At 29.1% G+C, this 13,141-nt stretch overlaps 2 protein-coding genes across 11 annotated transcripts in view; one reads left to right on the forward strand and one right to left on the reverse strand.

Moving 5' to 3' along the window:
* LOC107455737 (uncharacterized) overlaps positions 1 to 5,830 on the forward strand; it is a 29,297-nt gene extending 23,467 nt beyond the window's left edge. For all 10 annotated transcript variants that reach the window (XM_043044856.2, XM_043044857.2, XM_071178004.1 and 7 more), the window contains exons 7-8: positions 1,123 to 1,176; positions 5,434 to 5,830. In XM_043044856.2, coding sequence (XP_042900790.1) covers positions 1,123 to 1,176; positions 5,434 to 5,633 — 254 coding nt within the window. In that variant the 3' untranslated portion in view covers positions 5,634 to 5,830. The remainder of the gene's footprint in view (positions 1 to 1,122; positions 1,177 to 5,433) is intronic.
* An 817-nt stretch (positions 5,831 to 6,647) lies between these two features.
* Positions 6,648 to 13,141, reverse strand: part of LOC110283034 (uncharacterized) — a gene marked incomplete at its 5' end in the record, with an annotated part of 14,135 nt that continues 7,641 nt past the window's right edge. The window contains 3 exon segments of the mRNA XM_043044862.2: positions 6,648 to 9,133; positions 12,025 to 12,174; positions 12,298 to 12,463. Of these exon segments, the coding sequence (XP_042900796.2) occupies positions 8,928 to 9,133; positions 12,025 to 12,174; positions 12,298 to 12,463 (522 nt within the window).

The following is a 13,141-nucleotide window of genomic DNA, read 5'->3' on the forward strand; positions in this document are numbered from 1 at the left end:
AAAAACGAAAAATTTTGCTATTCATCGACCAATGTCCAGCGCACCCATCGATACTAATTATTTTGGAAAATGTAAAAGCTCTCTTTTTTCCTGCAAATTGCACAAGTGCGCTTCAGCCATTAGATTTGGCCGTGATTAGAAATCTAAAATTGCATCTAGAAAACAGTAAGTTCAACTTGCTATTCAAAGCATTGTAGAGACTAATCGCAAGAAAATAAAATTAAAGGTAACATACATTCAAATTGCTCGCTGCAAGTTTTCTTTCTTGGTTATTTGTTTGTTTTGCTTTGTCTAATTTAAAAATTTACGTAAATCAACACGTTAAATATTAAAATTAACTGAAAACAGAGTTAGTTTCAGTTTTAGAAATGAAAATCGATTATACGACGTTATCGTTTATACGTCGTTTTTCGGTGGTCCCTACGGCGTCGTATAAACGATGCTCCACTGTATATATATATGCCTAAAGTTTGGTTGTAATTTACTTGTGTGGATGGTGTAAATTTGGCACATGCATGATATATTTTTTTTCCACGCTTTTTTACGATTTTTTACGCAAAGTGTTTAAGCAGAATCATTGGTAAAATTAAATTTATATGTAGATATAAGTGCAAAACTGATTCTTATAAGGAAGAAATACTCTTAATAACTTTTGAAATATAGGTTTTGTCAATTTTACTTAATTCTCATTTGATTCTGAGTCGAAAAAAAATACATAAGAAATAATTTCTCATTTGTTTAGTTCAGATGTATTAATAGTTATATACAGATATTGTATTATTTTATAGTGCATATTTACTTAATTCTTTATAACACCTGAACTATTAGTCCTATTGCCTTGATTTTGGTGTACTTCGTTCAATCATGAAAAATATACATTGAAACACTATCCTGCTTGTCTGTATAAAAATGTTTTAGTTTCACCCACTTTTGTTCATTTCTTCCTCAAATTCAAGATGTTGATTATACCTCATCTCAATGAAGGGAGCAAACTTCAGGTCCCGAACCACAAGTTTTAAAACAACTTCCAGCTCTCTTTTAATTATTTTCACATTTTTTATGACATGGAAACTGGCCTACTTTTTATATTCAGCATTTTATTGTCTTTATTTATTTATTTAGGATCAGAAGAACTTCAGAACTCAGTGCATGTCAGTCAACCAAGCAGTTCAAAAGGTATCATTCTGTGAATTCTTTTTTTTTAAATATGCAATTTTAAATGTTTTCGTCTCCTTATGTTGAATATTTATTCTTTTTTTTCTTCTTATTATTATTAACTGTTTTTTGTTTAAATGATTATAATATCATTTTGGTAAAGCTTTAATATTCTATATAAGATAACTTAGGTTATTGTACAAAAGGAAATTTGAATAATGTTATAATAAAGATGGTTTTATAAAGTTTTGATTTTGTCTAAAGATTGGAAAAACTATTCAATAATTAAAAAAAAATAGAAAAAAAGTGAGAAAGTTCCATCCTCTTTACACAATTTCTTTTTGATTGTATTAGAAGATAAATAATTTATGATAAACATGATAAGTTAAACAAAATTTTTATTTGATGAGTAAAGTATAGTATTCTAAATTAGATCATTCATAACCCCCAAGATATCAAAGAGCAACATCCTTTGTTCAAATCTTGTTCTTTCTTCATCTCTCAACACCCAAGTCTCATTCTTCTAGCATTCTTTTTTTTTTCTATCTGACAATCAACATAAACAATGTCCTCATTTGAGCTTTCACGTTGTCCTTACATATTTTGCTTGTTGATTAGGTAAGTGCTTTATTTACATTGCACAATGGGCATTCGGGGACGGTCTGGGAAACATCCCTGAGGATGATCCAAAGACATGCCACCACAATTTTGATCCACTGCAGAGGGGATGGCTCCCCTGCTTTGGGAAGTCGAGCACTTTAAGGTAGAACGAGAACCGATACCGCATGTCCCACCTGTTTACTGACCGCAGCCAGTGAAGCTTGACTTCGGTGTTCTACTAGGATCTACTTTACGATCAGTCCACTACGAGACATACATATTTTGCTTGTAATAAATTGTTTTAATTGTTTGCTTTGCCTTTAAATGCTATATACAAAAATATCCAGTGTCAGGGTTCCCATGGTAACTATTTATAACTTGTTTTGTTGTAATATAAATTTTTTTAAAAAGTTTTAGATTGTTGCACTATTATTTTTATTTCTTCAGAATAAGATTGCTACATAAAAATTTAAATTGATTCAATTAATAGATCAAAAACTTTTTGTTATTAATGTCTATTAGAATAAAATTCATATTTAGATTTTAATAATAATTTTATTCAGTTAACACTGCTATTAAATAAACCGTTTTTTTTTCTTAATTTTTTTATCCAATTTTTTGTTATTTTTAAATTAGTTCATGTTTTTCGCCAGATTGTTTAGTAATATGATGTAAAGTTAATTCCTAATAAAAGTTTTAGTTGGAAATAATTTTATGTAGAACTCATAAAAGTAAATATAACACATTAGTTGTTTAGTAATAATTTCAAAATGGGTAAGTTGCATACTATTTTCAAAATGTTTTTCATAAGATTTTTCAATATTCTTTTACAAAACGTTACTTGATAAGGGGATATTACAAGATTGCTTTGTTATAAAAGAATGACACTTTCTGTTTTAAATTGTTAATTTGCAATAAAAATAAAATATCAAATCATAATAATAGTAGAGAATAATATTAAGAATGACAGAGGATGATAGAGAAATATTACAAGTAAATATCTATATATGATGAAAAAATATATAATTTATTAGTATTTGTTAATTAAGGAACCTTATCAATTTTCTGGCCATAGGAATGTGTTAGTGCCTTTGAAAATTCATTTTATACCCTTTTATTTATATGTTTCACCGAGAACTAATTAAAAACATTTTGGTTTGAAAATTATAAATCATCTCAAACATAACTGTATTTTTATTCTATAAAAAATTTCATAAAAATATTTATTGCAATGAATTTTTAAAAAAAGGAATAAGTTAAACCCAATGAAAAAAAAGGGAATGATTTAAGGTGCTTAGATATTAGTATGGCCTGTTTTTACTTGAAGTAGGACTTAATTTAACATAACATAGTTAAGAAAACAATTCTCATGCATAACTTTAATTCAACTTTTTAGTATTAATTCTTTTACTATATACCCTTACAAATAAAACATTTTATTAATAGAAAAGAAGGAATTTGTTTTTGGCGTAACTGAATATTTAGCAGAAATTGACCCACAACTAAATATGTGATGCATGTCTAGTAGAGAAATATGAAATTTGTTTTTTTTAAATGTTAATCCCAAATTTCTTTATTCACTCTTTTTTTTTTTTTAATGCAGAAAAAAAATTGCTAATCTTAATTTTTGCACTTAATTTTACAACTTAATTTCTGTGAAATCATTAAAAATGAAATGCAGATTAGTTTCATAGATGCCGTTAACCCATAACACTATGAAAATACTTAGAAAAAACAAAAACAATACAGGTTTGCAAAAATTGCCTGGTCTTACTTTGGCAAGCCCTGTTAATTAATACAATTATATCAGTACTTGCATTATAATAAAATTGTTTTATTATTTTTTTATTTATTGACTTTCATTTTAAAGAAAGGTAAATAATTGGCTCTGTCACTGGTAGTATATGTATATTCGGTGATAAACAATCATACTATTTTAAAGGTCCTTAATTTTTCAAAAAAGTCCTTCATCTTTTCAAGGAATAGTTCTTAGAAGTCCTTAATTTTGGTTTTGTTAAAAGAGTGAGAACTCTGGTGTATTGTTTGCTTTTTTTTCTGTTGAATTTAAAAGCTTTTTTTTTACTTTTCGGAAAAGTATTAAATCTTAATAATAACATTGTTCAGATTTCAATTTGTACAATAACATATTTCTTTCTTATATCAGTGTTCTCATATTGTTCTTAAAATAATTAAAAAAAGTTATGGTAAAACTGTACATTTGAGTGTGTGTTCATTACCACCACCAATATTTTAATAACTTTCAAATAAATGTATCTAGATACGAAATTTGAAGATTAAATTTATGACCATATAAACCCTTTATATTTATTTAATTATGGAAAGTTAATTTATTATCTTAAACTGGGGTGCTTAACTTTTTTAAATGAAGGGCCACTTGCACAGCAGGTTGTGCATGCATATCTTAAACACTTGGTCTACTTTGTTAATACTTATTTTTATCATATATTGCTAAAACATTATTTCCAACTTCAGTCTGAAGTTTTGGTTTCTTTTACAGCTCTACAGTCCACATTGAGCAATGTTACTTAAAACCTTCCTGTTCTTAGCATTGTATTTACAATTTGTAATTTTTTATTTTATTTTTTTATGATAAAAGTTGGTTTAAAGTTTATTGTTTTTCATAGAATCGAAGAGTTTGTTGGGCCCCATTTTTATAGTTTGCCAGATATTACTTTTCTGCTCTCCTTTTATTTATGAATTAAATTGCTTAGATGTAATATAATTCATTATTATATAGGTAACTAAAAATGATGAAATAAGAGTAAAACCATATAGCAAGTTAATCAGAATTAAAAAAAAAAGCAAGTTACTCATTTAAGAAAAGTTAATCTATTCAGTGCAACTTTAAATTTATATAATTGATTTCGATAGCAATTAATAAAAAGATTAACAAAAATAACAAATCATTGCTTGATTGTTTTTTAAATCATGTACCTATTTTCTTTATCAACTTTTAAATATTAAGAAAATGCTTTTAAACTGGATATAAATGATAAATTTTGTATGAAAACTTTCTAAATACTCAATTTATTTTCATTATAACGTAGAAATTCGATAAATTCGATTTTTTTAAAATTATGCATCTATTTTTTTAATTACCTTTTCAACATTTACCCTCGTTGCATTACATTTTAACCCTGATTAAATATTAAAAAAATGCTTTTAACAGGATATAAATGATGTGTAGGAAAAATTTCTAAATACATAAATTATTTTTATTATGGTGGAGAAATTCGATATCTCGAAGAGTCGTTAGAAGCAATAAATACTTTTGAGTTCTCGAAAATTCATCTAAACAAAAATTTATTCAAATGTACTGGTTTGCATGAATATCAGGTTAACTAGTGTAGCTGGACTAATGTAGGTCAATCAAGAGTATTTCCTCTTAATATATTGCATATAATATGTACCAGGAACTTTTTTTTTCAGATTTGTGTGGCAACCCCGAATATTCATAAAAAATTCATAGAATATTCACTAAAAAGCTTTGACATAAATTCATGCAGGGTATCCCCTGTGTATTGCATTCATGTTTATTTTGTTCAAATTCAACTTACTTTTGTATTTAAGTATAATTCTCTAGGTTATTTTTTATCTACTGGTGGGATATTATTGAGAAAAAAAAAATGTGAGCAATAAATAAATATTTTTTTATAGGAGAAAATAATGCAGGTTGTAGCAGTAAGAATAAAGAGGAAGATACTATAAATGTAGTAGAAGATATGTTTATGAATCTTACGAAACATAGGAAGCTTGTGCAAAGCTTTAATCCTCTTAATGTGCCTGTCTGGACTCTTCTCAAAGAACAAGGCTACGTTCAAAATAAGTGTGATCTTACACCAAGAGTGCCTTTCTAAGAAGCATTTTGTTTTCATCTCATGGATTTTTTTTGTTGTTTTCATTGTTACATAACATCTGTGCATATTTTCACATAATGTCATAAAACTTGTTTTTTTTATTTTTTATTCTTGTAGCTCTTAATGTTGTGTATATTATGTTTTCAATATATTTCTCTGATTATAGTTAAAGTAAATAAAAAAAAAATTCACACCAACTGTAGATCATTTTAATAATGTTTTGGGTTTTCATGAGTTGGAAGAAGTTAGGATGTTCATTTACAATACTCACCAGATGGAGGAAACAAAATAGTTTTAACTTTCATGTCTGAAATAATCTCAGGCGCAGCACTGTGTTCTAAAATGTCATGTCCGAGTATTTACTCATGGTAAATTTTTTTTTAGTGCATTATGTTGTTATAACCGAATATGTATCGTGAGTAGTTTATTTTGGTTTCATCTCTTTGGTCATAACTGAATCTATTTCAGGAAAAGTTAATATAGATGTATGTTATTTAAAACAATTGATGGCAGCATTCTACTGAAGGTTTTAAAGGATAGATGTTTATGTTTAAAGTGTTGCAAAATGGCGTCCAGTTATTTGAAACTTTAGTTGATTTATTTTTTTAGAAAATAAATTTGTTCTTTGAAACGTTATAAAGATAATTTATTTTTTTGGAAAATAAATTAATGTTTTGAAAATAATGCTCTACTAGAAGCGAACTTTAGCACTGCCACACTGAATGGCATCTGCTTCAAGCGAATATGCAGTGGCAACAAAACCTTAAATTTTTTATGCATTTCATTCAAAATACCAATTTTTAGTTACTAAGTATATTTTATTTTGTACTAAACGTTTGATTTTTGAAATTTAAAAAAATTGACAATTTACGTATCCAAATCCTCAAAATAATTTGACAGTTAAAAGATTAAAAAATAAAACGCAAAGTTGCCAACAAACTAGACCTTGCCCTTGGCTACCTAAAGCAAAGGGCTTTAAATTTAGTTCAAAGAAGCAAAATAACTAGTCAAGAATTTGTTAAATTAAAAAATTTATTGCCACACATAGTTAGACATTTTTTTCCGTTTTATTTTTAAAATAATACTAAATACACACTCACTATTAAGACCTGTGAGTTTCTTCCGTGCCAGGTACAGTGGGGAAAACAAGAAAGAAACCACCCTGAATAACTTCAGTTCCAATAATCAGATTTTCACATACTAAAAACCAATCTTAATGATTCAAAAGGTTGGCCGCAAATGTGCTAATTAATTAATGCTAGCTATTAATTGAAAATATCAAACACAAAAACGTACTTCTTTTTACAACAGATTTGGCTTTTTGATTTTTAAAATTATAGGGGAGCCTACTACTAGCTAGAATCTGGAAGTATGGTTCCAGTGCTCAGTTTGAACCTCTTTATGTTAATTTCGTTTTTCGCTCTTGGTATTTTTAAACAAATTAATTTATTAAACGAATTTTAAAAAAAAATTTCCCATAATTATAAATTTGTCTTTTTCACAAATAACTCCATTCAAAAAATAATTTTTAGCAATTTTATTTACTATATCGATCGAGAAACCATTTGAATTGCTTGCAAATTTTTACCCCATTTTAATCTTAAGTAATTTTAAATGGTAAACTTAGAACGAAATGGGCTGAATAGTTCTTCAGAAATAGAATTTTAATACTTTACAATCCTATATTTTTTCAAATATCATACACTTTATTTATTTTTGCCCTTTTTGAACAAAATAGTAGAAAGTCATAAAAATTATTTTTTTTAGTGATCTAACTGGATTTTTAGTTGTGTGTCAATAATTTTTCGCTTTAAAATTTCCCTAGTTTCAATTAAATATGCAAAAATTTGAAAATAGGGTCTTAAGCCTTCATCAGTTCTCCTGCCAAAATTATGTGGACCCTATTTTGATGGTTAAAAATCCAAGTTTGTTGGGGAAAAAAGCGTATTTTTTCAATAAAGCATGTTTTTGTATCTTTCTGTTACTTAATAGTTATAATTAATTAATTCCCATAAAGGTCACCCTTTTGAAGTTAGTGAAAGTGATAGTTAGTGATAGACAGTTAGTGAAATTTCGATCACCAGAATAAAGTTATTATGAGTTTATATTTTATGCACTTTGCATTGTCATGAAATAAAAATTTATGTTTGGTTTTACAATAGCTTAAATTTTCTCCCAGAAATATTAGTTAAAAAGAAAGAAAGAAAAAATATTCAACTTTAGAAATTAAATCTGAAATTGTTTATTCATCTTGAACTACAGATTTTATTCTATAAGTAACGAATACAGTAAATGACACGACATCGGTTGTATTATTTATAAAAAACTAAAAATTTGTTTATTGGTCTGTAGCCAGAAAAAAATTCTCTTTTCTTTCATCTAAATTTTGGCAGCAGTTAAATTTTATGAAAGTTAAGTTTCTGAATTCCTAAGGTTTTCTGAAAATCGCTTAATATTTAAAATTTCTGCTGTAAAATGTTGCCAAAAAAAAAAAAACGTGGCATTTAGGGTTATTAAAAATGGAATACTTCTCAAAACAATGTAGGGTGTTTTATTGTTGAACCACATTATGAGCATTGTTTGGCCACTTTTGAACGTGCAGTTCCCTGTTTGATCATTAGATTAGGCTGCCCAGATCTTGCGATTTAACAGAAATTCTTTTTATTTTTTAGAATTCTTAAAATATAGGACTAATACCCTTTTTTGAAGGAGGATATTTAAAGCCATATCAAAGAGATTTTTTTTAAAAATTGGCCCTTCAAAAATGACATCAAAGTGCTATTCTATACTTAAGAATCAATAAAAACTTTTAATTTAATTTTTATCAAGATCAGTTTGTTGCGGACTCATTATAAAAAAACAATATTTTAGAAATCATATGTTTCAAATAGGACTAAGACATCAAGACAATTTCAATTAGACTAAGGCATCAAAAGAATGTTTTTCTCATCATTTTTCAGTCACATAATTGCATATAAAATTTCTCTGTTATTTAAAGAACTTCTTTTTAAATACACATGCTTGTCTTCTAAGGTCTGATTTTAAATGTGGGCATCTTGAATCATTTTAATGTATATTCTTTTTTTTTTTTAATTTTTTTACAAAATACCATTTTTTCCCTATATTTTCTGTTAATAAAATTTACCAAGATGTTGCCTTTTTCTCTTGCTGCAGATGGATTAAAATACATGATAAACACATCTCATATGAATAATAATACATTTTTTTCGCCAGTATTAGTGCACAAATCTACGAGTTTTGTCTTCTGAATAAGATAGTATTTAAAAAATGGTTCTAAGTTTGTTCCAATTGCTTGAATGATGTTCTTCTAGGGGAGGGTCTTGGAATGAAAGAGACTGTACGACTTCTAAGTCTAGTGGAGAAACGTCGAACTGTCTCGTTCTTAGTACAGAGAAGGGTGGCAGCGCACATTATGATGAGGAGAAATACGATCACCACACCTAGAACAATCAGAACACTCGAGCCTCGACCAGTCCTGCCTACAAATAATTAGAATTCCATACATTAGATTAAAAATGTTTTGAGTACGGTTAATAAATATCGAATCAGAGTTTTTTATAGCATTTATTTAGTAGTACTTTATGCTATGTCGCACTAGAGCTGCACAAGGCCCTGATCCGAAGTGACATGACTCTCCCGCTGTAGTAGCTCCATAACCCAGCTTACGAAATCAAGCATTTTCATCGCGAAGAACGAGATAACTCGTATTCCAGAAATATTCGTTGTGCTCTATGGGTTATGGTGAATATGGTTATTTTTTAAAGTAAAATAAACGAGTTCCGAAGGGCAGTTGCAAAAGTTAAAAGAGAACCGATACCACGCACACTCTGTCCCTTTACAGGCTGATCAAAGTGGTCAGTTTTACTTGATTTCGGTCATCAATTAGAAACTGTTTCCTTATGATCAGTCCACTTTGACATACATGGTGATTGATATGGGGGCTCAACATTTTCCTTTATAGATGGTTAGACTAAATGTAAACAATAACAAGCTTCCTAAAACCGGAAGAGATATAGAAAACTTCCGGTGTATCCCTCCGCTTATGTTATGCTAAAGAGGCGATGCGTGAACAGGCTGTTCTATAAATTTGCTCGTCAAGTTCCCTTTCTTGGCTATATTTGATTAAAACATCACTGTTAGTTATTTTTGAGGGGGTGTATCTACTGTCTTCCAAGTTCTTATGTTGTTCGTTTCGTTGAAATTTAAAAAATAATTATAGTGTAACAAGAAGTATAAAAATATTAGAAGGCATCCTTTTTCAAGTTTAGGCTTAAAAATAAATCGGAAGTAGTAACCCGAAAGCATGTCTTACGACGCTTTTGAACTATTAAGATGGAGTCCCCTAATTGAATACATTCGATCAAAAGTTATTGAGGTGCAGGGACTGATCAAGACAAATCCAGGCCCACCGGGCCCCTTTCAAAATATTTTGAAATTAAATTTCTGAAGAGTAGTCCTAACAATAAAAATAATCTATTGAACATGCATGATTTAAGAGAAATATTCTAAGAAAAATTGAAAGCAGACAGTTGAAGATTATTTTTCTATGATGAAGTTTACGCATCTAAATATTAAAGCAAAATATAAAACAACAAAACAATGTTAAGTCAAAATAAAAATAGTTTGCTAACCACAAACAATTGAAATCAATGATTTTTGCTAAAAGTCACTGACTAGCTGAATTATTTTAAATATTTGTTAAGAATAAGCTTTTTAGTTCTTGTTGACACTAATTATTGATAAGAGACTTTGCGAATATGCATCCTCGTTGCAGTTGCTTAAGCCGTTGGAGAAAAAATTGCACCCATTAAAATTCAGCTGTACTTTCAAATTTGATTAGTGCAATGTTGAAACGAGTTTGGTTTATCACACTATAAAGAAAATTTGAAATAAAAAAATGCCTTTTTTGAGATAAACTGTTTCAGTATTTTTTTTAAAAGTAATATTGTGGACTATTTACTAATTTTTTGAGGCCCCCAGAAAGTGTGGGCCCGTGCTTATTGGGCCTAGGCTATCATCAGACCCTGTATGAAGTGTACTTTTTTATGTGCACTGTACAAATGAAATAATGATTTAGTGACACCTTTATTGATTGAAAACGTGTATTTTGGCAGAAATTTTTCAGAATGCCCTTCTTTCTTTCCGGAAGATTCAAGCATTTCTTTCTCTGTTCATCCGTCCAATATCGCCATACATTACAAAAAAAAAAGTAGCATGCATTGAAATAAAATACGCTCTCAGTTTATTTAGGTCTTAAAAAGTATCTTCAAATCAGATATAGGAGTTGAATCAAATATATTTATTATTATCGCCATTCCTGACAATAAAAATCTTAGTAAAGAACAAAAACGATTCTCGAAATCTGGTGAATCAAGATTAATCCCATTGAAAATGGCATTAAACAACCTATTTATTTGTAATGATAGCGAAAGGCAAGAATCCGAGAACAATTTAAATAATCTTTCTGTATTCGTCGATCATTTCTAATTCAAGGAATATATATATAGGTTGAAAAATAGTGTGATTTCAGAGCACTCTTTCTTCGATGATTGATTATAAAAATCACTCTTGTCAAACGTCAGAAGGATTCTTTCTTTTTGTAATGATGCGCGAGTGGAATTAAAAAATGATTTCAGATGGATATATATTTGTGAATAATTAATGTAATCGAGCATGTGTTTTTGACTGGGTGCATTATAAGAATGGCATTATTTGTGCTAATTTCCTCACGCACACTCTTTTTTTACCTGCACTTACTTATATTCTTTGTGAATGCCATCTCAAGATGATGCGATTTTTCCACTCCTTTCCACCTTTCTCCGTCACCATGGTTTCGTAAAATTTTTCTCTCTTACGGCAGTAAACAGTTTAAAGATGGAACCGTGCAAGTAGCACTGATGATTAAAATTCGTAATGAAACTTCAGTTATCTTAGTTTCCACTTCCGCCGATTCATTTTTACGTCCAAACTTAAAGACCATTCAATTTTTTGTTATTGTACTTGAACTATTTACAAAATGATGGACGCCATTCAATTTGTAATACCATTGAAATGAGAACAAAGAAAAAACAACACTTACCTTAAATCGGTATATAGCTAACGATGTTCCTAAAAATCTTATGAGGGGTCTATAAGTGCAAATTTAAACTGTATTAAAGCCTGTTCACACATCGCCTCGTAAACACATATGCGGAGGGTTACACAGAAAGTTTCCAATATTCGAAGGATACACTCATTTCTTACTGTGTCTTATTGGAGGAAAGATTATCCGAAACCATGGTAATAGAGAAGGGAAAAGTGGAAATCACACAATCTTATTCTACTGACAAAGAGGAGTGCAACGTCATAAGAATTATATATTTTTTTTTACCACAATTAGAATGTCCGTATGGGTCTTCGTCACTGAGGTCACCGCAATTGTTGTGTCCATCACACGTTAGTCCAGACCAAATGCAGATATTTTTATCACATGAAAACAGATCAGTCGTATTATGAGAGCAGGGACCGCTTCTTCCGTCATCTGAAAAGTGTTTGCAGATTGATATTCAAATTATGACATGCCATTACAAGTCCATATTGATCTATTTTCACCACACCATAGCCTCTGACAGAGAGTGAAAGATAAAGAAGAAGTAAAAATCACCTTTCTGAAAAGCAGTGAATGTGATTGTGAAACCTGGATATCCAGACAGTGTTTTGTTATTCATCCCTTCTGTATGGTATATCAGATTCATTTTATTGTTGGAAGACGGATAATGTCTCTCCTCATCTTCGCTGTAGATTGGTTCACAGACACGTTCATTCTCTATCTGTTAACGGAAAAAAGAATATTCTTTATTTTCAAATCTTTATAAAAGACACTCTTATGCACATTAAGAGTTAAAAAGAAAAGCACTGAAATGTAAAATAGTTAGTAGGTGAAGTAAAATAATTACTGAATTAGTTTTCTTTGGTTTATCCAATAACAGTCATAAGACTTGCTGTTACGTTTCATAGAGTCATTAAAAAAATAACAGTGGTAAAAAAAAATCATTTTAAGTGAGTTTCTTAGCGACGTAAGAAATCATAACACGCCACGAGTGCTGTATTCAATAAAACTTTCCGAATTCTTTATAAAATATATTTCCAAGCTTATGGATAAGAGGATTTAAACAAACAAAAAACAAGCAGAATACTTTAATAACTAATATGCAATTTCATGGTAATAACACATTCGCAAATATTTCGAAGTATTAATATGATATTAATTTATTCGTTGATATATTTATTCGATATCTGCCGAGGATAGATTAGGTGAAATATCAGTTAAATGCATAATGGGCAATATCACTTCACCTAAAAAATCATTGATGTAGGGCATACCGGGCAAATGTACAAAGGGCAGTGGCATTTAACTACACTTACTACATGTTTCTGACATTTACCAAAGCGACTATGTGATTGTGAACATTCATCAGTGTAAGTCAACAACCACCAAATATATATAT

This window comes from Parasteatoda tepidariorum, chromosome 2 (genome assembly GCF_043381705.1).
Source record: "Parasteatoda tepidariorum isolate YZ-2023 chromosome 2, CAS_Ptep_4.0, whole genome shotgun sequence".
Classification (NCBI taxonomy): domain Eukaryota; kingdom Metazoa; phylum Arthropoda; class Arachnida; order Araneae; family Theridiidae; genus Parasteatoda; species Parasteatoda tepidariorum.